At 47.3% G+C, this 25,651-nt stretch overlaps 4 protein-coding genes across 11 annotated transcripts; all 4 read right to left on the minus strand.

Moving 5' to 3' along the window:
• Positions 1-421: 421 nt before the first annotated feature.
• calhm3 (calcium homeostasis modulator 3) lies at positions 422-2,424 on the minus strand. Its single transcript, XM_049736121.2, has 4 exons — positions 1,839-2,424; positions 1,530-1,657; positions 1,334-1,461; positions 422-894 (listed from the first exon to the last, which is right to left on the minus strand). Exons 1-4 carry the CDS (start codon positions 2,126-2,128, stop codon positions 439-441), a joined length of 1,002 nt encoding a protein of 333 aa, XP_049592078.1. The 5' UTR covers positions 2,129-2,424; the 3' UTR covers positions 422-438.
• A 154-nt stretch (positions 2,425-2,578) lies between these two features.
• On the minus strand, positions 2,579-10,079 carry hells (helicase, lymphoid specific). 2 transcript variants are annotated; one of them, XM_049736089.2, is made up of 24 exons: positions 9,760-10,079; positions 9,626-9,670; positions 8,956-9,053; positions 8,561-8,679; positions 8,005-8,127; positions 7,858-7,890; positions 7,753-7,780; positions 7,598-7,656; positions 7,485-7,526; positions 7,172-7,399; positions 6,784-6,966; positions 6,448-6,591; positions 6,127-6,323; positions 5,758-5,851; positions 5,490-5,651; positions 5,026-5,171; positions 4,798-4,945; positions 4,612-4,695; positions 4,390-4,509; positions 4,184-4,300; positions 3,875-4,034; positions 3,463-3,559; positions 3,304-3,380; positions 2,579-3,124 (listed from the first exon to the last, which is right to left on the minus strand). In XM_049736089.2, the coding sequence occupies exons 2-24, from the start codon at positions 9,631-9,633 to the stop codon at positions 3,036-3,038; spliced, it is 2,556 nt and encodes an 851-aa protein (XP_049592046.1). In that variant the 5' UTR covers positions 9,634-9,670; positions 9,760-10,079; the 3' UTR covers positions 2,579-3,035. The 2 variants fall into 2 exon arrangements, with proteins under 2 accessions (XP_049592046.1, XP_049592045.1); XM_049736088.2 differs by lacking the exons at positions 9,626-9,670; positions 9,760-10,079 and adding an exon at positions 9,152-9,265 and having other exon boundaries at positions 8,956-9,109.
• An 838-nt stretch (positions 10,080-10,917) lies between these two features.
• Positions 10,918-16,084, minus strand: cep68 (centrosomal protein 68). 4 transcript variants are annotated; one of them, XM_049736116.1, is made up of 8 exons: positions 15,445-16,084; positions 14,431-14,720; positions 13,313-14,275; positions 12,675-12,780; positions 12,277-12,398; positions 12,003-12,116; positions 11,832-11,919; positions 10,918-11,755 (listed from the first exon to the last, which is right to left on the minus strand). In XM_049736116.1, exons 1-8 carry the CDS (start codon positions 15,503-15,505, stop codon positions 11,667-11,669), a joined length of 1,833 nt encoding a protein of 610 aa, XP_049592073.1. In that variant the 5' UTR covers positions 15,506-16,084; the 3' UTR covers positions 10,918-11,666. The 4 variants fall into 4 exon arrangements, 3 of the variants coding, with proteins under 3 accessions (XP_049592073.1, XP_049592072.1, XP_049592075.1); XM_049736115.1 differs by having other exon boundaries at positions 12,277-12,458; XR_007485092.1 differs by lacking the exons at positions 10,918-11,755; positions 11,832-11,919; positions 12,003-12,116 and having other exon boundaries at positions 12,488-12,780.
• A 482-nt stretch (positions 16,085-16,566) lies between these two features.
• Positions 16,567-25,632, minus strand: LOC125978603 (cGMP-dependent protein kinase 2). 4 transcript variants are annotated; one of them, XM_049736093.1, is made up of 20 exons: positions 25,350-25,623; positions 24,935-25,097; positions 23,734-24,084; positions 22,361-22,527; positions 22,053-22,166; positions 21,863-21,968; positions 21,565-21,628; positions 21,394-21,471; positions 21,107-21,201; positions 20,654-20,722; positions 20,422-20,520; positions 20,092-20,239; positions 19,798-19,934; positions 19,346-19,435; positions 18,917-19,058; positions 18,678-18,841; positions 17,987-18,109; positions 17,663-17,725; positions 17,527-17,593; positions 16,567-17,372 (listed from the first exon to the last, which is right to left on the minus strand). In XM_049736093.1, exons 2-20 carry the CDS (start codon positions 25,030-25,032, stop codon positions 17,277-17,279), a joined length of 2,271 nt encoding a protein of 756 aa, XP_049592050.1. In that variant the 5' UTR covers positions 25,033-25,097; positions 25,350-25,623; the 3' UTR covers positions 16,567-17,276. The 4 variants fall into 4 exon arrangements, 3 of the variants coding, with proteins under 3 accessions (XP_049592050.1, XP_049592051.1, XP_049592052.1); XR_011087836.1 differs by lacking the exon at positions 16,567-17,372 and having other exon boundaries at positions 18,682-18,841; XM_049736094.2 differs by lacking the exons at positions 18,678-18,841; positions 18,917-19,058 and having other exon boundaries at positions 25,350-25,632.
• Positions 25,633-25,651: the final 19 nt, after the last annotated feature.

The following is a 25,651-nucleotide window of genomic DNA, read 5'->3' on the forward strand; positions in this document are numbered from 1 at the left end:
CGGTTGCAGGTTCAATACGGCTCCCCCCCCCCCCCCCCCCCCGTGTGGAGTTGACATGTTCTCCCCGTGCCCGCGTGGGCTTCCTCCGGGTACTCGGCTATCCCCCCACATTCCAAAGACACGCACGGCCGGCTGATTCAGCACTCCAAATGGTTGTCCGCCCGGGCACTATTGGCTGGCAACCAGTTGAGGGTGTCCCCTGCCGCAAGCCTGGTGAGGAGAAGCGCTTCAGATAATGGATGGATGGATGGATGTCTCTTTGCATGTTTCCATGAGAACATGTGGGTGGATTTCCAACCGATGCAAAACGTACCATCACCTATTCAAAGCATTTGTGTCGTACGACTTGCGCCTAGAATCCAATCAAATGAAATCACACTTTCTTACTATGAACCAAATATAATGAATTGACAGTGGACAATTTGAAGGAGGCACCATTTAGCCACAAGAAGACATGACAACAGTAGAGTTCTTCTTTCTTTCTTCCTTGCAGGTAGCGCACATGCTGGCAGCTCTGCTTACATCCAATTCAGGCTTACTAAAGTACCATTTGTTCAGCAAGTGGTCCACTTGCTCTTGCTTTCTTATTCCATGAAGTCTCTTCTCCTCCTCTTCCTCTTCCCAGTCCTCTGTGAAGTCTTTTATGACTTTATGATGTGAGGGGCACAATTGGACGTCCTCCCTCATGTTTTCAAAGAAGTGCGCGATACATGTCCGGGCAAAGTCTCGAGCGTGGTGGACGCAGGTCTCATCAAAGAGCTTCTGCTCCACATCAAGGTAGTTGCTCCAGTAGCGTGTTTGCAGAAAGGCGGCGTGGTCTTCGAAACAAGGCTTCAGGACTCGTCCTAGCGCTCCCAGTACGATCAGGAAAAGGAGCATGGACCAGCCGACTGCCTTGACACAAATTAGTCATCATTAGTAATAATGGTGGCGATGAATGCATTTGAAATCAATGTTCTGTTTGTGGGCAGGCCATTCCACGTGAGCCGGCCGGCCAGCCAGCCAGCCAGCCAGCCAGCCAGCCAGCCAGCCAGCCAGCCAGCCAGCCAGCCAGCCAGCCAGCCAGCCAGCCAGCCAGCCAGCCAGCCAGCCAGCCAGCCAGCCAGCCGGCCAGCCAGCCGGCCAGCCAGCCAGCCAGCCAGCCAGCCAGCCGGCCGGCCAGACGGCCAGACGGCCAGACAGCCAGCAATAAAAAAAAAAAAAAACCTTAACCAAACAAAACGCAAGATGCCAAAGGTCTGAGTCGAGATGCCAACCCAGAAGCTTCTTGCTAAAATGTCGACGCAGTAATCAGCGTGCCGTGCCCACAATTGATTCACGGCTGGCCCATTACTTGCGAATAGCAGCGAACGTAACGAGACACTGCTTTGTGGAAAGAGCTATTCCTGAAGAGGACATCCTCCTTGCAGGGGACTTTGGCCATTATTTGGATCACATCCAGTCCAGTGCTGTTGGGCATACCTGAAAACATGGCGTACAGCATCCATCAGAAAGCAAGATCAATTTACTGCTTGGGTCCAGAGCATTACCTGAGAAGATTTCAGGATCGACACTCGCGCTGAAGGCACAAATGAAGATTTTCCCATCCAGGAGGGTGACGAGGATCCACACCATTGGCGCAAGGAGGGCCCGCTGGACCATGGCTGAGAATAAATATCTGCACAAAGAGATGAATCACTTTGTTCACCTATTCCTCACATTGTGTCGTTGGTGTCAGTCGTGAAATGTGGAGAACTACCTGAGAGAGAGAGAGAGAGAGAGTACACAAGAGGACAAATTGCACACTCTCAGCTCGTTAACTTCAAGTTGTTCAGTACATTTCACGTTGCTGGACTTACTTGACCACAGCCAGGTTTTTGGAGCGTTTTCCAGGAGGTCTCATCCATTCATCCATCATGACACCCGTATGGCGATTGACCAGAACCCCGAGGAAGAAAAGGATAATCGGTGGAAAGACCATCACTCCCAACGAGTACAGTTTGTTGTATTGCGGAAGGCACGGACAGTTGAAGTCGAAGCTGGTGTAAAGCTTGACGCTGACCAAAGCCAGCACCATACAAATCCCGTTGGAGATTGATTCAGAGTTGGATTGGAAATACTGCAAAACTAACTTCAGACGCTCCATCATTCCAAGGCTGGTCCGGACAACAAACGGCTGCCGCCCGCGACGACGTACTTGGGGTGCCCGACGAGTTCAGATAAACCTCAACGTGTGCTCATTTCCTGAACCGAAAAGCAAATCAGGAGGTTCCATTCGGTGCGCAGGGAGGGACAGCGGCTGGCTCGCTGGCTGGCTTGCTCGCTCGCTGGCTGGCTTGCTCGCTGGCTTGCTCGCTGGCTGGCTGGCTTGCTCGCTGGCTGGCTGGGTCGGCTGTGCGCCATCCGGACACACCCACCCTGAGCTGAGCCTTTTGCATTCATAGCAAGGACGAAAGCTGCAACCAAACTAGCCTCCTCTTACATACCTGCCAGTGGACATTAGGTACTGTGAATACAAATAAAGGCGTTTCAGATGGGTGAGAACAGGCTTCACATGTGCCCGGAGCCGGAATTGAAGCCATAAAAATAAAACATCAACTTAGTGGACGGGACGGGAATAAATTCAACTTTATTGGGGGGAACGATGCCTACAGTGTTTGGAACCTTAAAAAACGCATTACAGAACTATGGGTGACTACTTTCATGGAGTCGTTTCGACTAATGTCAATTACAAGTCACACGGCAGCATCCAAATGAAAACAGGAATACGCAACCAAGAAATATCAATTACTCATCAGATCGCACTGTAGAGGTGATTAGTGTCACTGCTACTACAGAGCATGAATGAATATTCCTTGCTTTCATAGCCAACTAAAGCATCAAGAGTTTAAGTGAGGCAAGTACAATCAAAGCACTCAACATGAACCAAAAGAGCCTACAAACAGTACAGCAAGCAAAATGTTGCGGCCGGCGGCTGGCTGGCCCAATCACCTGAGCAGAGTTTCAGTTGACTTCTGAGGGAATGTTTGTTATCAAAGTCAACTCTTCAGGTCTTTTTAAATCAGGGCCACGTCTGATGATTCCGTGGCCTCCAGAACTCTGAAGACACCAACCTTCTCCTTCCTCATTGCCTTTTTGCCTTCATCTGGAATTCCACAAAGTAACACACAAGCGTACGTCATTTCATTGTGGTATGCGCTGCAGTTGCAATAGGAGCAAAAGCTCTTGGTCATAAAGATTTGCTTGGTTTTTTTTCTTACCAAAATTGAATAGAATCTTGACTGACCAAATCATTTCTTTACAAATAAATCCTCGAGTACCCACCCAGCAAGTCACTACGGTCCAATAAAGACTCCAGGTCTTTATCGCTGATCACCTGCCCGCTCGATGATTTCACTTCCCTGGAAAAAGGCAAAAGGGACAGCCATAGTGAAAGTCAGTCGAGAACAACTAAAGTTCATGTCGAAGAATATTGCCACTTACTTCTCAGTGTTTCTGGCTTGGAGCAGCTCCCTCAGCTCATCCAGATCAATGCAGCTTTTCGTTTGGTTCAACTCTGCCCTGCCACCTTTGAATTTATCTGCGTTCGAAAGAGATACGGAAATAAATAGTCAAGAAAATGTACATCTACGTAAATCATGAAAAAAACATCGATACAAGAAGCTCATAAAATGTAAATAAACAAATAGGAAATGAATCCAATTGTTGTTGTTGTTGTTGTTTTTTTCCCACCACTCTTTTGCCATTTCTAGGTCATGTGAGATGACATGATTCTGCAGCTCTTGAAAAGCGCCAGCCACACTAAATGCTTGCTTGGCCTAACACACTTCTTTAGCACAATGGCAGCACTCTCAGATTTGCACAGTTGAAGCTCAGCTACTACAAATAGACTAACTCTTGTGGATGACCATCTGTTCCAGCTTCCTCTTTGCCGAGGCTCTCTCCAGAATCTTTTGGTCGACGGTGTTAGCTGTGACCAGACGATACACCACCACTGGTTTGGTTTGCCCAATGCGATGGCAGCGGTCCTGAGCCTGGAGGTCTGCCTGGGGGTTCTGAACAAATACACATTTTAAAATGCATACTGACGAGCCACCCATGTCGTGCGCGCGTGCGTGATTAGATTGGGAACTTGTCGTTCGTAATAACCGCCACTGGCATCATCCCAACGCTTCGAAAATGTTCGTTCCTCTCGAGGACCTACCCAGTCACTGTCGAAAATAACAACAGTGTCAGCAGCCGTCAGGTTGATCCCAAGCCCACCGGCTCTGGTGCTGAGCAGGAAAATGAAAACCTCGGGGTCTTTGGAGAATTTGGCCATCTGGGAACAAGAGAGGAGCAGGGACATCCACACGCCTGAGGCAAGACTCTTGCGTGCACATTCACCACGGTGGTCTTATTTCAACTCACATTGTCCTCCCTATCGGCGTAGGACATGCTGCCATCCAATCTGCTGTACTGGAAGCCACGTAGATAGCAATAATCCATTAGAATGTCCAAGATGGAAGTCATCTGACTGAAGATGAGCACCTGAACCACAGACAGTCAAGTGTATTGCAGTGAGCCACTGCTGAAACGTGATCCATTTACCACGGCAGACTTTGCAGTAAAGCGTGGTGGCTGGTGTTTTACCTTATGTCCTCTTTTCTTGAGCGCAGGCAGAAGTCGGTCAAGAATGAGAAATTTCCCAGAAGACTGAACCAGCTCCTCGTCAATCTGCGTGAAAAACGGCACAGCGCAGAAAATTAGAGTGTTGCCCCCCAATTTATCGCAGGGATTACCGTCCCCAAATAAGTGGAATGACTCTCCATATTCTACCTTGAATTGTTGAGTGGCTGGATCCAGGGGGTATTCGACCAGGTAAGGATGGTTGCAGCATCGTTTTAGCAGCATGAGAATATTCTGCATCTTTAAGTTGATCTGAGCATCCAGAGGGCATTGGATGTCCAGCACGGCAGCAGAAGAGCTGAAAGCAGAAGCAACTTCTTTGATGGACAAGCGCTTATTGGATTGAGCCAGGCGGAGTCAGGAAGGTTGCTTTCTGACCTCTGCTCCCGCTCCTGCTCCTGCTGAAGCTGTTCCAGATATTTCTCGAAGCCCGTCTCATCCTTTGCTTCACTGTAGTCGACCAGCTTTCGACAGCGTCGCTTTGGTCTGCCATCCGGCGTCAAAGGTGCCGCCGGTCCTTCGCTCTGAAAGCAAGGGGAGAAAGGTAGCGGTCGCTTCTCCAAACGCAAAGGCCGAAATGAAGCAACGCCGTTCATTTTTAGTACGACATCATCAAATCTAGGCAGGACAGTTAAAGACTAGAAAGAAAGCGTGTCGGCATTGCAGTCAGTCCATTTGAAGACTGAAGCTGGTGTAACACTTTGGATTTGAGGCGGCGGAGAGCCTGGAGATTTTTCCCCCAATCATATGGAATGCATCAAATGATAATCGTCGGCCGATCGTGATCGCCGGCTACAACTTTTCATATCGTGTTGAACACATGTTCAAGTTTGTGAAGATACCTTGTGCTGACCAAGCATTTTTGCAATGGTCTTGTTCACCACAGCAGTGTAGAAAGTTTCCTGTTTGGCAGTCAGAGGGGCGTAAACGATGATCTCTTTCTTTGGAGGAATCTCCAGCGTTACATCCGTCTTAAGTCTCCTCAGCAGGAATGGAGTCAGAATCTGAGGGAGAAAAGTCACATCGATTGGCTCAGCAATACATGCGAGACAGAGTCGAGACAGAGTCGAGGCGTGCAGGCGTGCAGGCGTGCGTTTGGGGACCGCTGACCTGGTGCAACATGCTTAGGATGTTCTGCTCGCGCTCAGCAGCCACCACACTTTCAGCCTCGCCAAGTGTGTCAATGTCGAACCAAGACTCAAAGCTAGAAAATAAGCCAGGCGTTACTGTGGTCAGAGTGACTGACAGATTGTCTTCAATGAGACTACCCAAGGACATTCAAAGAGGGCATGCACAGACAGTCGCTCTCTTTTGACACACTTGTTGTTGTTGTTGTTGGTGGTGGTGGTGGTGTGGCACGACGACGCCAGCTTGAAAATTGTCCTCAACTTACTTTGCGGTATGAATTTGGAAACAGTTGCACACGGAAACGTTGCTCATCGAGTGGCTGGAAATAAATGTGGCTGGAAGAGGTCTTACCTCTTAAGGTCATCAAAAACCTCAGGCAAGAGAAAATTGAGAAGGGACCAGAGCTCAGCCAAGTTGTTCTGGAGTGGAGTCCCGGTGAGCAGCAGCTTGTTGTCGGTGGGGAGCATCTTCAACTCCTGCACTAGTCGACAATTGAGGTTTTTGATTCTGTGGCCTTCGTCGACAATCAGGTACTTCCACTGACATCGCTAGAGGGAGGGGGACAACAGATATGAATGAACTTGGTCCGTTTGTCTACTAAAACAATGGCAATCCTGCCATCATCTCCTTTTAAAAGCTGTATTCAATGTTGAAATAGAACGGAGAGGATACCTGAAGGTACTTTCGGTCAATCATGGCAATCTCAAAGGAGGTAATGACGACAGGATACATACTGAGAGGGCCCTGGGGTTTGCGCATGTGCTTCAGCAGTTTGCCCCTCTCTGATTGGGGGCCATGATAAAGCAGGACAGACACCTACACAAATGACATCAGGACAAAGTGTTACAATATTTCAGCGCTGCAATAAGAAAGCCAATTTGAGATGCGCTTCTTTTCAGACTGCAAACAAGGAGTGCCGATTGGATTGAGCGCAACCTTTGGAGGGGGTTGACACGTTACAAACGTTCCATTTCTTCAACCGGACGTTGTTAGCCCACCCCCTCTTACCTCTGGCGTGAAGCGCTTGAACTCGTTGATCCAGTTGGGCAGAGTGGAGAGTGGCGCAACCACCAAGAATGGCCCAAAGACTTTCTTTTCAATCATCATGGCGATGTGTGCAATACACTGGATTGTCTTTCCCAGCCCCATCTCGTCGGCAAGGATCCCATTGATGCCGTTCTCCCACAACATCTGAGACCAAAACACAAGGTCGGTCGCTCGGTCGGTCACTTGTTTGGATGGAAGAACGATTGACCAAAAGCTCAATCGCGCTGCGATTACGCAAATTGGATTCACGTGCCATGCAGATGATTAGAACGGCCTTTCAAAAGCAAAGAGAAGCAGGGCTTTCTCGGGCAAGCGCGACTTTCCCAATCAGGCTGAAACGACGACTCACCCGAAGCCATTCGATGCCCTCGATCTGGTACCACCTCATGACCCCGCCGGTGAAGAGCTGCGGCTGTTGAGCAGGCACCGGCTCTCCTTTTACCGTCCTGTCAGGGTCCAGGAGTTGTTTGGCATTATCTCGCACCGTCTCCGCCAAACGATTCTTGATGTCTTGGTTGCTATCGCTCATGTTCTCCAGATCGCTGGCGTCCAGCTTCTTGTGGGCAGGGGCTGCTTCCTAACATCAAAGTGGATCAGTCATACGGTGCTTTGAACAAAGCAGACTTTGAGGGCCAATGTCAAAAAACGGCAACGCATATTACCGCTTCCTCCACTTTAACCCTCTTTGCCTGTGACATGATTTCCTGCAAGAAAAAGATCATAAAATGGGGTTTCAAAGAAAAAAAGAAGAAGACGAAAAAAGGTCGAGTCCTACTTTTTTAGACATGACATCGGCAATTTTGTAGTCAGCCGCCCTTCGTCTCTTCTTTTGATCTAGTTTGCAATGAACAGTCGGAAAAGAATCACAATTTGAAGAGCAGCAAATGACATTCATGCTGCTTTCTCTGTTGAAAAGAAAGAAACCATTACCTTTTCCTGGCTCAGTGCCGTTTACATTCTGCGCAGAAAACACAAACAGGTTCATTCACTCATGTCTGTAAAAACATGACACGCATGCTCACAAAATGGACTCACTTTCTTCTCCATCTTTTCCTTCCTGCTTTTCTCCTGGGATGAAGAAAAGACAAAGCAACAAACAATTCTTAAGGAGCAACCATTCTGAGCACTAATCACAATATTTGTTCCTATGAGGACGACATTCATTCCTACGTAACGTCGTACCTCATTCTGTTGTTGCTCCATTTTAGTCAGCAGAAATTTAGAGTAGATGTTGCTCTTCTGGAGCAAATGTTGCAGTCTTTTGAAGCGCATTTCGTGACTCTCTCTCTCCAAAGACTGCCGAGCCTTTCCGTTTCATATGGAGGAGGCACAAACAGTTGATTTGTTAAAGCGGACCACCCCAGACAAAAAACACGCCGCTCACTCGACATCAGCTGTAGCATGAAATGATAAAATGGTGGAATTGATCATGGCCCACGCCTGCTATTTCCTCTTCCCAAGTCGACTCGGCAACACAAAAGTCAAGTTGTTCCGTTGTAAACGGCCTGGCTATCGCACGCTGGGCAGGCCTGTTAAATTGCCCATTCAGTGAGTGACTTGGGCTTGGGCATAGATAGGGCTTGGTAAATTCCAGTCAAGTAACATGGAATGGAATGACATCGCATGTTTACTAACTTTCACAACTTTACAAAAAATGTGAACATCAACTAAAAATGTGGACTTTCATGATAGCGGTGCAGTGCAATGTCATTAACTCGGGTGATTTGTTGGAACACACCTTGTTCATCATTTCATTCTCTTTCTTTTCGCCTTCTTCCCTCAGAAGTTTCTCCTCTTCCTCCATTTCTTTGGTGACAATTAGCTCAGATGGTATATTCTCACTTTTCACACTGGTATCTTGGACAAAAAAAAAATCTGATGTGAATATCAGAGAGTGAGACTATTATTCCATGCAACACATGGTGCCATGTCTATCTCGTATCAGTATGTAACGATGCGTTTGCGTCTGACGTGACTCTACACCGTCAAATGTTAGAGACATGAACAAAATAGACTGACTGACTATCTATCTATCTATCTATCTATCTATCTATCTATCTATCTATCTATCTATCTATCTATCTATCTATCTATCTGCTTCCTGATAAGGCCAATGTACTTCCTGTTACTTACCAATTGCAGCTCCAGTCTCCATTGCTGTTCCCAGTGGCTCCTCAGACTCATCAGGTTTGGGGCACTGAGGGGAAACACTTCCAGGTTCTTGTTTAATGCTGTCCATGAAAAAAAAGAGAGACAGAGATAGGATGAAGGGGTAAGGGAGGGGGGAAGAGAGAGAGAGAGAGAGAGAGAGAGAGAGAGAGAGAGAGAGAGAGAGAGAGAGAGAGAGAAAACAAATGAAACTGAGTGAGCAAAATGTTTTCACTGGGGTTTGACTAAAACATAGGCTGTCACTGTATTTACACAGAACGTTTTTGACAATCATTGGACAACTCACTATGGTTATTATGAAACTGATAATGGGTGCCATGCGTGGGAGGGATTTTTTTATTTTTATAAATAAAAGCAACTAAGACGTAGTAAGGGCAATACATCACAGCACAGCACAGCACAGCACAGCACAGCACATTATATTCCCTCCCACTCGTCAGACGCCATGGCATCATTGGCGCGTCACCAGGCAGCCGGGGCGAAAGATGGCACAGAATACAAAGTGCTGTGTCGGAATGGTTGACTAACAATTAGGAATTTCAATCTTTTGGGCAAGTCTACGTGAACACGTGGTGTGCAAGCAAAAAATACACACCACTTTTGACGAATTTAAGCACAAATCCATGCATCTTACCAGCTCATGGTTTCCAAGGGAAGGAAGGGAGGGACAACGCTTTATCTGGAAACAAAGCAAATATTTAAACTCATAAGTCAACTACATAGAAAACGTTCGACAATTACAACTAGTTTGTAGCGTTGCGCTCGTACCGAGAAGCTACTACTTGGTCACAAGTGGTTGTAAGTGCAGGAACACAGATATTTCCAGCGGATACAAAGTGCTGGTTACTTCCAAGGAAATGGATATCAGCTCAATTTGATTTAACCAAGCATAACCAAGCGCTTTCGTAAAGCCGAATTTCAACGTTGTTCATCAAGTCGACAGCTAAAAAACAGACATCAAGAAAAAGACGGAAAACTTTGTTTGAGATTTTCAACATAAAACAGGACACGCTAACGTCACCGCATATGAGATGTCTGTCATTATCTATACTTTTACATTGAAAAATAAAATGGCATTTCCGATACTAAGTGAGACGAGTCCACGCATGCCGTAGTGTGGAAAGGGCGGTGCATTTGCGTTCCTTTCGCGCCAAATGAAGACAAATCCACTGGTTAATAAACCGGGGTTCTTCGAACAACATCAATACTATTGTATTTACGATGCAGGAAATGCGTATGACAATAACGTGCATATATGACAGAGAGAACGTGAATATGACTTCATTTCACATAATATAACGTATTATGGTGAACGAAGAAAAAATAACATGAAATGTCTCACCCCTCACACTTGGCAAATGGACCAAACCTAACCAGATCCTTCCTTTCAACGGATACGGACAGCCATTTGTTATTGCTTTTTAGTTACATTCGTTATTGATTTTTAGTTATATCCGTCCGTCCGTCCTTTGAAGTGCTTCACATATCATTTGTACGACACCCTTCGTTTTGGAAGAATGATTTCCATTAGGCCTCCCTACTGCTGCAAAACTTTGCAGTATAGTCAACCCCGCACACATGTTTTCATATTCACAGATTCTTTTCCATTTTTTTTCAAACATTTTATAATCCGTTTTGGTGACGTATATTGCATTTTGTTTGTACATTTTTCTTGTTTCATTCATACATTTGAATGGAACGGACGGCAATTTTCGCATGCTCTGCCCGCCACGATCGGCTTGTGGTCGGCTTTTATAGATAATTTAGTGTGTGTTAATAGATGTTTAGAACTTTTTGTTGGGGTGGTCCTCGAAGCAACGGGACTGAGTTCAAGCGAAGGAGGCGGCAGCACACCGGACCGGACCGGACCGGCCGGCTATGCGCACTAACCAACCGGTGCAGAAGGAGTCGGGACACGTGACAATATCAAGTGTTTGTTCTTTTATTTCGTGTAAAGGTACAATGCATGCACAGAACAATGTGAGAATGGTTATTAAGGGAATAAGAAAGCGGTTTATATTGCGAAAAAGTATCGGGGGGGGGGGCGTCTTAAAAAGCTTTCAGATTGTGTACCGGGCCGCAATGCAACAAGAGACGAGTGGCCGTACGGAAGACACTGTGGCTTCAGCGCAAGTGCGAATGTCACCGAGAGAGAAATAGGCTTGCCGACCGAGCTTGTGCTATCTTATTCGCAAAGATGGCTGTCAACGTAGTATTAACGAACCAAAGGCTGGGAAGACTCGTATGTAGGTAGATGGGATTTGTGAAGGTTTCGATCGTTTTCTGGGTTAGGGTCGATTGGCAAATGGGAGGGAGCGGCTTTGTAAATACGGAATCACAAGACAAACGTTTGGGAACGGGACACTTGACGGCTGTGTCCGACTTCCCGCACAGCTCGGGCCGCTTTCCGCCGGATCAAGTGTCCCGCCCGGCCAGCGCCTTGAATTGACGTCAGCTTGCCATGTCTTGTCACCGTGGGATAGCGGGGAACTACATTTCGGTTTCTTTGTGTGTCTTTAGCATGTGAAGAAATTGACAATAAAGCTGACTTTGACACAGAGAGAGAGAGAGAGAGAGAGAGAGAGAGAGAGAGAGAGAGAGAGAGAGAGAGAGAGAGAGAGAGAGAGAGAGAGAGAGAGAGAGCGCTGTCGGCTTTCCCCGCCCAGTCTTTTGGCTCAGCGCTCAGCGAAGGACATCAAGCGTTGGGTGCGATCTTCCATGACTCTTGACTGCCTCTCAACTAACAGCAGCGTGTTCCTTAACACTGAAATGATGGGAACAAAAGCTGAATCTTTTCTCCCCAGTGGGGTGTTCTCAACCATGCCCACGAGGAACCTTACGTGGAGACGTGTTGTCCATTAAGCCTAGAAGAAGCTCGCCGGTTTGCAGAACATGAGAGGTCAGATGTTGATGACAACTCAACTCTTGCTGAAATTTCGGAGAGCAAAACGACAAGTCAAACGGGGCAAAGCTTTGGCTGGCTTTTGAACCTCTGAAATTGCGGACGATACCTGATATTCAGCAAGCGACCTCTTCATGTTGTCAACGGGTCGAGCCCACGCGTCTGTCTTTTCGGAAACCTCGTAGAGCCAGTGAATGTATCGCTCCAAGAGTGAACAAAACATCTGGAACAAAACGCACACGCTAATGTCAAGGGACATGAAAATTCCAACAAGGCACAGTAGCGAACTAGGTAGAGTATCCTAAGAAAAATACAAATGTCAACACTGGAAGCATCCAGAAGCAGGCCACTCCAAGCAGTGTCTCGCGTTTGAGTATACTTACGCGTATATGTTGCATCAGAGAGCAACTTTGGTCCCGTTCCTCCTTGTGAGCGTCTCTCAGGTGGACGCCACAAAGTCGCTCCACCAAGGTCCCCACCTCCTCGAGACTGTCTTGAGTCAGTCCTGAGCCAACAGATTCCATCAACAACAAACTCCTTGCTGCTTCAGAGTTCGTATGATCAGCTGACGATGAACAAGAAACAACCCTCAACCTGGGCAATGACAATCGAATGGCTCCAAATCGCATCGGTAGCTGATCTGGGCGCATTCCATGTTGTTAGTCACCTGAATGTTGTTAGTCACCTTAAACGTTGTACAGAGGCTGAGATCAACTGGAGTCAAATTCCTTGTTTGGCATGCACAAACTTGGCCAATCAAGCTGATTGTGATTCTGTTCACCTTGCTGCTGCCCAGCCTCTTTGGACACTTGTTTCTCCGGCGGTGATCGAGTCAGGAGATTGGAGGCAGGGCCCATACGCTTCAGCCTGGCTGTCACCTCCTTGACCTTCAATGGGAGAAAAGAGCTCTGGTCTTACGTCGTTTTCAACCACCGTGCCACATATCGTGATTATATAGGTAGGGATGGTCGCCGAGAGTGTCGGTCAGAGAAGATAAAAATGTTAAATGTGAATTCAAAGAGCCTGTAATGTTCCTTTAATGCTCCGCAGGCTCCCTACGACTAAAACATCCCCAGCAGCCGGGCCGCACTTTGCTTTCTCGGATCTGATTCATTGATATTTCAACCGGCTTGCCTTTCAAATCCAAGGGAAGAAAAGGGTATCCCAAAGAAAGCATCAGCCAGTTAGTTGACTTCAAAGCGTAAGTACGGAAACATGAGAGTTTGCAAATCAATGTCCTCATTGTGAACGTGTACACCATTTTGGTTGGCTACCACAACAGGAGCGTGCAAAAGAAACAAATACAATGGATTGCTTGAACAACTTTCACACATTTTGACAACTGGCTCCAGATTGGCCTGGTGAAAGTGGGCCCGCACTGCAACTTTGGAAAGGAAATGCAAGTGCCACAACACTCACCTGTCGGGCGAGGAGTTGCACCTCTTCCAGGTTATCAGGCAGGGACCAGAACTCCTTGTCAAGATCCCCGACGACAGACTGGGACTGAGGAAAAACCCTTGGGACGACGGAGGAGGATTGCGCATATGGTGGAGGATGGCGCTGACTTCTACCCAGGTGACAGTTGACCAGATCTCGGTCCGTAACAAAGTCGAACCGATCCAAAAACAACTCTGCAGAAGAATCGATTTCCCCATCCAAGGTGTCCCAGGCAATATTTGGCCCAACGCTGTTGCTCAGGTTTAAATCCGACACAGACAGGACGGTGCTACCAGGGCTATTGAGTTGGATACCAGAGTCCTGTAGGTTGAGGTCTTGAGAGTCACCCTGGAACCCAGCGCTGCTGTCCCACGTTGCGTCCGTCTGCTCAGGCTTGAGGGGGTAAGTGTAGTCGAGCAAAGCTTGGTACTCCTTGTTTGGATCCCAAGATGCAGAGTGCCTATTGGTGAATTTGGGCAAAGACTTGGGGATTGCACAGTCCCAATAGTTTGCTTGGTGATATGTCACGGATCGTCTTCTCGGCTCCTCGGCTAAAGAGCAGGTCTTTTGTTCTTTCGGCTCGGTTTTAGCCAAAGAAAATGGCGGGCTGGGGCTAGAGGTAGGGTACAGAGCAGTGGATGTTAGTTGCGGAGGGGATTTTTGCTGGAACTCTGCAATGTTGCTGGAGAGGCCACACCGGAGCCGTTCACTTCTGGTCAAAGTGGATCCGACTAAAGTTTCTTCTTCTTCTTCGTGTAACCTACTGCTGACATCTGGGATACCCCATAGTGAGCTGCAAACGTCTTTAGAAGCTGAATGAGAGGCAACGTCGTCAGTGGGACTGAAGCTGCTGCTCGCTGAATTGAGGTTTTCTCCTAACCTAGTCAGACCATTCGTCCGGGCCGAATGCTGACCTTTGTTTGCTCTGGAACCGACGTGCAGCTCCTGTGAAATACCGAAAATGCCTATTACAGCATTTGAGTAAGGTAAAAAAGACGTGGGGCTCACAAATATAATCTTACGAGACAAGGCTAGCAACTAAATGGGTCATATCAATGCAACTGAGAATCAATGTTGTAGTACAAAAATACTCGACTTGCCCCGTGTTGATGTTGCTGCTGCTGCTGCTGCTGCTGCCGCTGCGTCTTCTTTAAAATAGACGAGCGCTCGATAGAGAACTGAGGCTTTCTCATCACATACTGCCGGTCAGTCAAAGACCAGGAAGAAGGCGCCATGGTAACACTTTTCTGGGGCTGTTCTTTTTCCCATTCTGTTGCTCTTTTGTCGCTCGCACTGTTCATTGCAGTCAATCTCATGCCGTGTGTATCTGGAGCGTGCAACTTCCATGACCGGCTGCATTCAGTGGTGTCCATTGGATAAAATGAAGTTCCTGTTAAAGACATGGATATACACTTTTTTTAAAAATGACATTTTCACCATCATTAAATCCATCCATTTTCTGATCCGCTTTACCCTCACAAGGGTCTATCATCAAACAAAATGGGCATCATTTCGTTTCTATTAGTGTAGCACAATTATAGATGACTGACTGGTATTAGACGCAAAGATAGAGCAATCGTGCACTCTTTCCTGCCACCATGAAACACGTAACATTTTCTCATACACTGCCGGCCGGCGGTAATGAATTATTCATAGAGGGAAGTGAACGAACGGAATCATACAACAATGCCGTTGTTTTTTCTCGGGTGGGGGGCTAGAGTTTCGCATATATCACGAGACATTAATCAGCTTTGGTACGGTGCAAAGAATCTCGCAACAGGCACACTTCGAAAAACATTAGCATTTGCTCAGGAGACAAAGTGGAAACTAATATGAACCCGAACCAAAACATGCGCAAAACAACTTCGGTGTCGCAACATTAAAAAAAAAAAAAAAAAAAAAACTTCCACATGAGGAATTCAACATTTACACCCAGACTCTGTAGCGAATTGGATCGGTGTGAAAATCTACATAGCCCTGCAATTGAAACAAAAACGCTGATTGACGAAAATCTAGTTCGACGAGTGTAAGACAAGCAATGAATGAAGTTTGTTTAACCAGGTCACCAAACTAAAAACCGGCAGAAACCTAGAAAATGCGGTCGAGTTGCTTACCCAAATAACCGAAGTATATTGTCTTCGAATGTCCATTATTTCTAGCGACTAGCCGTTTCATTTGGTGCTAGCCTCATACACAGATGACTCGTTTAGCGGTCAAAATAAAGTCAGCGTGGCTGCCATATTGAATGTGGCGAGAAGAGAAATCCACATTTCTGAGTGGCTTTTCAATATAGGCATCCTCCGAGTCCAATAATAATGCTCTTTAATCAGTCACACCCGTCTGTATCTGCCTCAATGGTGAACAATATTTGAGAGAACTTGTTCTTTAGTGTATATAGAAAGTCTCAAGCGCTTTTGAGTTGTAGATTGTCAATGTACTGTATTACATCCATCAAGAATGATTCAAAAGCTGTTGAGTTCAATTCATGACAAATTTATCGTATTACATACATCAAGAATGATTCTGATTGGACAAATGAGAAAAAAAACAAAAACCTTATAGTACTTGACTGAATTCTCTCTGTTACATCTGTCTAATCCGACTCTTGATAAGTTGCTGTCGTAAATCCAGAAGCTAGCAAAATAAACAGATCTATTTGGAAAGATTCTTTGCCAACAGTGACAATTCAACACAAGAGCCTATGCCCACCGAGGGAAGAAAAAGAAACAAAGGTGCAAAGGTACAGTGAACTAGAAGTCCACACAGCGACCCTTCCTCTCCCAGTCTCCATAGCGAGTGGGCTCTGGACCTCTGGGACCTCCCTTCTCCTTGGTCACAGGATTGACATCTTCAGGAAACCCTTGAGGATGGACGGACGGACGGACGGACGGACGACAAGTGATTCAGTCTGAGAAACAATGAATGAAATCAAGTCTTCTTACTTTCCAGAACGTCCTTGTTTTTTCCCTCGTCCTTGTCAAAGCGCCCCTGGGGAGTTACAGCTTTCTTCAGAGGTTCTCGATCTTTTACTACACCACTGGCAAACCGGAACCATCCTGAGTGCAACCCAAAATGAGATTGGATCTGTTCAAATTGGGCACAGTGTACGTCTACTCCTACAGCCAGCCTCAGGCCAAAACTGCAGGAGGCAGCCGACATCCAAGTTAAGTAACATTGCAATTTAAAATGACGAAAGAGTCACTCACCCGTCAATGGTGATTCCGGGACAAGACTCTTTGAAAATAAGTATTTGCAGCTGCAAACACAAAACGGCAAGCGAGACATCTGTTATCGCGAGCTACGCTTCAACGTTTCCCACTCGGTGTCCTCCGGACAATTGCGCAATTGTTGTTGCTGTAACGCGTTGTCGCGTAATTTACGTCATCATTTTGCGACGGATGGTTACCATTTTTTTTCAATGTATTATACCGCCACAAGAGAGCGACAAAGATCTCTTTTAGTGCGTTTACGTTTGACTGGCCTTACTCTGTATTTTATTTGACATCGGTGAAGTTGCCTTGCAGTTGTACAAAAAAAGACGATATTCTTTCATTCCTATAAATATGTCCAGTATAGTAACTTAATAAATAAGCAAAAGAAAAATAAAACGCATATGATTAGATATAATTAAAGAACAGTGCGAGCGCGAGGGAATGACGTGACTGAGTCTCCATGGATTTATGCATGTGCGTGTTATACTGCTTTCAATTGGCCAAGGCGGGTACACTAAAAGGACCCGTCCAATGAATTGACGCAAAAAATGTACCCCAAATGGTTTCTTTTTCACACTAACTATGTTTTTTTTTTTTTTTTGAAAGTGCAATTTGATCGAGATCTCCTTTAAACAATAACAAACACACATACTTGATTAAGAAATGATTTTTTGGGCGCTTGAAACAGCTATTTCAATTCATTTCAAAGAGGGAGGGAGGGAGGGAGGGAGGGATTAGAAGTCTTTATCCCAGCCAGAAGTCTCCTCAGGGGTCATTTCTGTGTCAGGAGGAAAGATGTCAAAGTAGCTGTGGTCCAATGGGCCGTTCAGCTGTGGAAAGAAATTGGACCGTCACTTTGCTGACACCTGAATTCCCAATTCATCCTGTTTATTGCACAACGCTCTTTGCATGACATTTGATACTACGTGCATGCCATGTGCATGTCGCTACTGTACGTATGCGCGCGTGCGCAAAAGCTCTTACCTCTCTCTTCAGGGGAGACGGGAGCTTGCGGCGCCTTAGTCCCTCCCAATTGAAGCCCTGGAACCATCTGTATGCACCAAGAGGTCACATGAGCCACCACACCATTGTTTTTTGGGGACGTTTGAAGCGGACCTACTTGTGCTTCTTGATGTCAATGATCCCATTCTTTTTGTTCCCCACTCTCTCAACTGGGTTTAACCTGGATGTAAAGGAGTGGAATGCACGTACGTACTTTGTTTCAGCGCATGATTGATTTCTTATTCTTGTAAAACAACTGACCACCACAAAGCACACATAGAATGCGATGAGTGTCCCACTTTAGCCTTGTAAGTTACTATCTGGCATTAAATGTGACATCATTAAGGAATGTTAGAAATATTTCATGCACGAGATTGAAATGATACAATACTCATTGGAATGAAAAGGCTAGCGAGTACGATTACCCTAGCCCAGTCCATACTTGCAGAGTTTCCTGATGAGGTCATCGGGACGCTTGCCTATTCTCTTTGGAAAGTCCACCTTCTCAATGCCATGGAGGACCATGGTGTAGATCCGAATGGGGTCAGATCCAGCAAAAGGGGGGCTGGAAAGAAAAGACATGGTGTGTTGCGAGCACAAATGGCAAAAAATATCCAAAACCTGGATGGATTCATGAAGTGATAATGATTGAAGAATGAACGTTTCTGTGCTCAGCTTGACACATACACAACCTTTCCAGTCATCGAGACTGACTGACTGACTGACTGACTGACTGCACAATCAATTGAGGAAATGTTTTTGGCAATTCTCCATGCCTAGAAGTCCTTCCTTTTGACATTTTTTTAGACTTAGACTTAGACTTAGACTCAACTTTATTAATCCCTTGGGATTACTCCTTCAGGGAAATTCATTTGACTCACTCATTGAGTTGTGCTCAGTATAGAGTGAAAGAGCAGAGCTCTTGTTTGAATTCCTGCTCATCAGCGCTGTCACGGATCGGAAGGGGAGGGGAGGGGAGAGGGGAGGGGAGAGGGGAGGGGCGACGCCAACACAAACCATGGCAACATAGAACATAATAAAGCAACCGGGGACGAGTCGTGACAAGCGCATCCGCCATCTTTTTTCCCGCCACCCATTGCATGCAGAATGCACGTTCCAATCTACTGGCTTACTTGCCAGTTAGAAGTTCAAATATGAGGATTCCTAAAGACCAACAGTCAGCTCCAAAGTCATGGCCTTTGTTCATGATGACCTCCGGGGCCACATACTCTGGGGTCCCGCAGAAAGTCCAGGTCTTCTTTCCCGGACCAATCTTTTTTGCAAAGCCAAAGTCTGCCTGCGGGAGCCCAAATCACAAAGCTCGTCTGTCATGGCCCAACCGACGGAATATTCTTTACGACGTTTGACTCACCATTTTGACGTAACCTTTGGCATCAAGGAGAAGGTTTTCGGGCTTGAGGTCTCTGTATATAATGCCCATGGTGTGGAGGTAATCAAAAGCCTCTAAGACGCAACCTATGCAAAATCTGGCCGTGGCTTCATCAAAAGAATTCCTCCAAGGGAAAGAAGAAAATCAAATCTTTCATAACATTTCTTTCAAAGTTTGCCTGGCTGCCTGCCTGGCTGCCTGCCTGGCTGCCTGCCTGGCTGCCTGCCTGGCTGCCTGGCTGCCTGCCTGGCTGCCTGCCTGGCTGCCTGCCTGGCTGCCTGCCTGGCTGCCTGCCTGGCTGCCTGCCTGCCTGCCTGCCTGCCTGCCTGCCTGCCTGCCTGCCTGACCGCCCGCCCGCCCGCCTGCCTGCCACCCACCCTTGGAAGTGTTTCGGATTGCAAAAAGACTCACATGTCACGCAGCACAGTCCACAGCTCTCCTCCAAGACACACCTCCAGCAGCATGTAGACGTGTTTATTGTCACGAAATGTTCGAAAAAACCTCAAACGACAAGAGACGTGACATGAACATGATTGACAACCAAAAGCAAAAAGTGAGCGCGAGTGTGGGAAAAGTCCAGCTCACATCTTGGCTGAACTTCTCTATGCGCAAGACTGTACACAAGGCTTTTGTTCTCCAAAGTCCAGATAAATTGTGGCCCGGCCCGGCCCGGCCCGGCGGCGCGAGCGTCATTCTGCAGCGCACACACAGCCCTTGGCAACGGACGCCAGCCTATAGGGCGACTTTTTCATTCTCCCGGGCGGGCCCGCCTGACCCCGCAATACGTGTCATCGGGTCAACTTGAACGCGAGCCATACGGGAAGGTCAAAGTTTCGCTTTGTTTGGGAAAGGCGCTCGCTCACCTGATGATAAATGGCGAGTTGGTTTGCTGGAGGATGTTCTTCTCTGAGTAAATGTGTTCTTGCTGTCTGGTGTCGACCACGTGCTTCTTCTTGATGCATTTCAGAGCAAACGTGGCGTCCTCGTCCTTTAGCTTGACCTGAGCCAAAGGAAGGGAAGTAGGAACAACGGGTCCCGTCCCAAAACGTCTCGTCAACCTTTTCAAGACGGAAGCCATCTTTGCAACATAGCTGTGAAATGCGTACATGGCAAACACGTATGTACGTCAATAAAGCACGCGACGGAAGAAAACGTACCAGCTCCACTCGTCCAAACCCTCCCATCCCCAGCGTTGCTATCACCTCCAAATGTTGGAAAGGTTGATGATGTGGTAAGGGGACGAGCTTCTCCTTTAACCTTCTCAACTCTTGGGCTTCCGCAGAATCAATGTGCGGTGAACGCGGCCTGGGACGGCAATACGACGGCAACTTAGAGACTTTCTTGTCGACAATCGAATCGATTGCAACGTCAGCCGTGTCAGCCGTGTCAGCCGTGTCAGCCGTGTCAGCCGTGTCAGCCGTGTCAGCCGTGTCAGCCGTGTCAGCCGTGTCAGCCGTGTCAGCCGTGTCAGCCACTCTTGCACTCACAGGGCATTCCTCCTCTGGTCACTCCGAGAAAGTTCTTCTACATATTCCTTCAGGTAAGATTGAAGTTCCTCATAGGTTCCCACCATCTGGTTAAAGTTGCTGGAGAGAGAAGCCATTTTTGTTTTGTTTTGTTTTGTTTGGATGAAAGAGTCTCAATCTAGACAAATGCAACTCCTCGAGCAGGCTGTCACATTCCACTTTGATTTGCTGTTAGAGTAAAGCTTCTACTCACTCTCTGTCCACCACGAGACATTGTGTGTCATCCTCATTGCAGATGATGTTGGCTGAGCGGAGATCCTCACTGGATCAACAACATTAGGATGACATTATTTGGAGGCATCAAATCAGATCTACAAAGTGTGTGCGTGCGTGCGTGCGTCCATCCATCGCTCCATCCATCCATCCATCCATCCATCCATCCATCCATCCATCCATCCATCCATCCATCCATCCATCCATCCATCCATCCATCCATCCATCCATCCATCCATCCATCCATCCATCCATCCATCCATCCATCCATCCATCCATCCATCCATCCATCCATCCATCCATCCATCCATCCATCCGTCCATCCGTCCATCCGTCCATCGCTCCATCCGTCCGTCCGTCCGTCCGTCCGTCCATCCATCCATCCATCCATCCATCCATCCATCCATCCATCCATCATCCTACGTCGACAAACCTGATGAGAGCTTTCTCTCCAAAATAGCGGCCGACTCCAAGGGTCTTGATTTGCTGAGGCTCAGCAAAACCTTCTGTGCTTTGCGTCACAATCACCTACAGATAGATAGCCGAGCTAAACATTTCAAAATCACTTTGCTCTGCTGCCACAAAACTGAGAAATATAGAAAAGCGAATAATAATAATAATAATAATAACGGTAGCCCGAAAAACGCCATACTATTTGATCTCTTTTTTGCTGCTTGGGAATACGTAGTACGCGCGCGGCGCGTGGGTGTTGTATCTTACTTGTCCCTTTGCAATGATAAAGAACGTATTCCCCTCTTCACCTTCACGAATAATGTAATCTCCCTTCTGGAAATAGTCCTGCAAAAACCAAAAGCGCATTTGTGCCACACGCATACTCTACGTATAGAGAGGGGAAAAGCTCTGTGAAAATCAATTCCATTCAAGACTCACAACTTCAAGACAATCAACAATCTTGGCAAGTTTCTCTTCTGGCAGTTCTTGAAGCAGAGACACACTTTCAAAAGAAACAGATTGCGAATCAAAGCATTTCAATGCTCTGCATTTGTAATCAGTCAACATTGTTTTCCCAAAGCAAAACACTTGTAGCATGTCACCAAATGGTACTGGTCCAGGTGCAGGTGCAGGTGCAGGTGCAGGTGCAGGTGCAGGTGCAGGTGCAGGTGCAGGTGCAGGTGCAGGTGCAGCTACGCTCCTCCAGCAGCTGCAAATGTTTGAAAGGGTTCTTTACCTGCGCAAAAAGCGGAAATACTCTTCGTGCCTGGCTTGTGCGGTCCGCATCATGATAGCCTGGAAAGTCTGGCGATCCAAGGCCCAGACGTGGGACTCTGTCACAGCTGAAAAGGACGTCCGTAATGCCGGACGCACCAGTTGACTTGTGAGAAACGGCCGGCGATCTACATCAAAGATCCCATTCGTACCTTTCACAGTGGCTGTTCTTTTGCAATTGTACAGAATTGCCAATTCGCCAAATGCTGTTCCGGGACGCAGTTCACTGAGCAGCTTGCCACTCTGGATGACTTGGAGCGAGCCGTCTGAAATACAAAACATAGGGAGGGAGTTCATTTTTGAAATCGTAGCAAGTGTTCCTCATGGTATGTACTGATGATGACTTTGAACAACAAGCGGGAAATACATAACCGTTGGAGTAGGCCACACAGATCCCTCCCTGCAAGTGTTTCACATCTGCAACATGCATGACTTGGAAATCCACGAGTTGCGAACCGACCTGCTAAAACATAGAGGTAGTTTCCGGATTCGCCCTCGTGTATGACGAGCTGTCCTTTCGTGTACACCTTCTCATACATGCAGTCGACCATCTCCCTGGTGTGCTGCGGTTCCAGTCTCTTGAGGAAGTCATTGTTTGTGATGGCGTCGTTCATGAGCTTTTTAATTCTGAAAAGGGAACAAGTCATTTGGTTGTTGACTCAATGAAATCATCTGGAGCGGTGCTCCCCGACCGCACTGACTGACAGACCCGACCAAATATCTTTTTCGGCTTCTTCTTTTCTCTTTTGCTTCCAATGCTTGCCTACGATTGCCCACTAAACACCCTGCTCCCTCTCGTCTACTGAACGAGAGCTCATAAATTGCACGCACCTCCGAAAGGAAGGAAGGAAGGAAGGAAGGAAGGAAGGAAGGAAGGAAGGAAGGAAGGAAGGAAGGAAGGAAGGAAGGAAGGAAGGAAGGAAGGAAGGAAGCGCTTGGTTGTATATTGTAAATAGAAAAGGATGTTTCCTTTGGATGGTCATGATGATAGTATTTGTCCCAAAAAATCCTTTGTTTTCATTCATTTTCCAAAGAACCAGGCCCAATGGAGGAATAGGCTTATTATTCAGTTCAGGTCATTCCCTTTGTATAAGCGTGTGTGTGTGTGTGTGCGTGTGTGTGCGTGCGTGTGTGTGTTTGTGTGTTTGTGTGCGTGTGTGTGTGCGTGCACCCGCGCGCTCCTCTTCATTAGCACATCACAGACATGATGTCAAAGTAAAAAAGAAGATGCTAAACGAATTGTGGAGAATAACGTGGGTTGTGTAATTGAAGGCAAAATGACTCTGCTGCTGCTTTCGCATCCCGCATCCCGCATCCCGCATCCCGCCCGGAGCCTTTTGTTGCTCTTTGTCTTTCCCTATTATCTAGCCAAGATCACATTTGCATCAGCCGAGTAGGTGCTCGCCCGGATCCTTTCATCTTCCTGGCAACATTGGATAAGTGAAATGACAAGCGGGCAATATGACCGTATTATCTGAATCGATACTCTGTCAAATTGTTTTATGGTGAAGGTGGACGACAGACCGCCTGTCACGCGTCCGCACGATCAGCACCACGGTTAGTTCCTTTCTTCCACGCGCTGCTCTTCCTGTCATTTCAGAACCACGGTCAGCCCCCCCCCTCCCCCATTTCTCTCAGCACCCATTGCCGGCACCTGTTCATCAGCACACCCTGCTGCACACCCGCCCGTCACTCCTGGCCCGTTTGTCTGCTTAGCACGCCTGCCACCTGTTCCGTTCCCGCTGCGTTCCCCGACCGACCGACCGACCGACCGATCGATCGATTCGGTAAACGTTTTGGACGGTGCAACAGTGCAAGTTGAGTCAATCTTACCCTGAATCTTTGCGGATAGACTTCAGCATGGAAATGTGAGAAGGTCTCAGTCCCCCACAGAAGTTTTCAGAAGTCGGCTCAGCAGAGACGCCTTCCTTTGCTTTAAGCCTTTGGTGGTCCTCCACAGCCACCTTGCGGAAACGACCGGCGCCTTCATCGATGACGCTGAGGCGGCAGTGACACGCTCTTCCCGAGCTGCTGCCTTTGTTGTAGCCTATAGCATCTTGGAGTTTGTCAATCTGGGACACCTTGGCATTTAGCTCCCTCTGCAGATGCTGGAGCTGAACTTCTTGAGCCGCTAATGCTTGGTCCCTCTGTACCAGCTCCAACTCCAGGCAGTTTATTCGCATCCTGAGATTGAGAAATTTGAATTACCGAGTGCCCAACCAAAGGTCAAATGCAGGGCAGGGATGCCCAATTGGGATTTGTCATTTGTTCAATCCCATGGTTTTTTTTCCCCACTCGTTCACATGACAAAAACAAATGAACGTTCAAATGTGAACGCGGCACTCCCATGATGTGATATGATACACATGTGCACAAAGCACAACAATGAGAGATAAAAAAAAAACAACACACTGACATCAAGTCAATATCGGTCGGGGCATTTTAGCATCTCAAATAGCGAGGTGGGACGGGGTCAAAATATTGAATGGATGGAGTCATCTCCTCGTTTAAAGGAGACGTCTACTAAAGTCAGTGCCTTGCATCATGAATGCCATCCGTCCGTCCGTCCGTCCGTCCGTCCGTCCGTCCGTCCGTCCGTCCGTCCGTCAGTCGACTTATCGATATGGCCCTTCATCACCAAAACCTACTGGGGGAATAATACCTTGGCGCTCCTTGATTACGTTAGTGGCCTCGGTCCTTTATGAATGTCGCTCCTTGATTACGCTAGTCAAGTCAAGTTGAACTATATAGCCCTAAATCAGAGACGAGTCTCAAATTCGATTAGGTTTGTGACGTCGTTGCTTCTTTTTTCCACATGGGATTAAATCCGTCAGTGTGTCTCCATCTACTTGAGTTACTCAGTTGCACTATGTCCGAAGGTTTTGTTTGCCTTCTGCGTCCAGCTCTGCTCTCTGTTGTGCGAGACGGCGGCTAAATTGATAGATGGTGAGTACCCAGTGGCTGTGAACGCAAAGTTCAACTCTTTTCCCAGACTTGACTTGTTCGAACATTTACGAGACTCGGACCGACTAACCTGAGAATTTCCGTGTCCAGGCTCGGGGAGTCGGTGCGGATGGAGACCGAGCGGGTGTTCTCCTCAGTCCTCGGGGCCTTTATTGAACCGTTGCCCATATCCGGCGGGACATTCAAACAAAGAATAAGCGCTGTCTGTTTAAGAAGATGCTCCGCAACAGGTTCTGGATGGCAAAATGAACAAAAGCAGCCCACCGAGGTGTTCTCGGGGTTAATGCAAGGAGATTGCGCAATGTCATCTTGTCGAAAATGAAGCAACGTTGAAATGCTTGCTTATTGTTCGATAGGAGCGTGCAATCAAACATCAACTTGTCCGTGGATTCACAGTTTTTCTCAAGGAAAAAGAAACATTTCTGCACCATTTGTCTCGTCAATTCCAATTGAATGAACGGACAAATCTGCATTTGGGTACTTACCTTTCAATTTGCCGTGCAGCTAATTCACATGGGTAAGCCATGTTCCCGCAGCTGCGTCTTTTCGTTCTGCTGCCCATAAGCACAATGCCGCTGGTTGCTGGGAGCTGCCTTTCCTTTTTGTTTTTTCATGGCTTGCCAAGGGGGGCTTTGGATTGAATGGGAGTATCTGGCAGCCCCTGGTGGTCTTAAGCTGGGAACACATACTGACGTGTGCGCGTCTGTGTCGATGGGAGCACAGCGATCTGCCAATCTGCCCAACCTCGTGGCATGGCATGGCATGGCATGGCATGGCATGGCATGGC

This window comes from Syngnathus scovelli, chromosome 12, assembly GCF_024217435.2.
Source record: "Syngnathus scovelli strain Florida chromosome 12, RoL_Ssco_1.2, whole genome shotgun sequence".
NCBI lineage: Eukaryota > Metazoa > Chordata > Actinopteri > Syngnathiformes > Syngnathidae > Syngnathus > Syngnathus scovelli.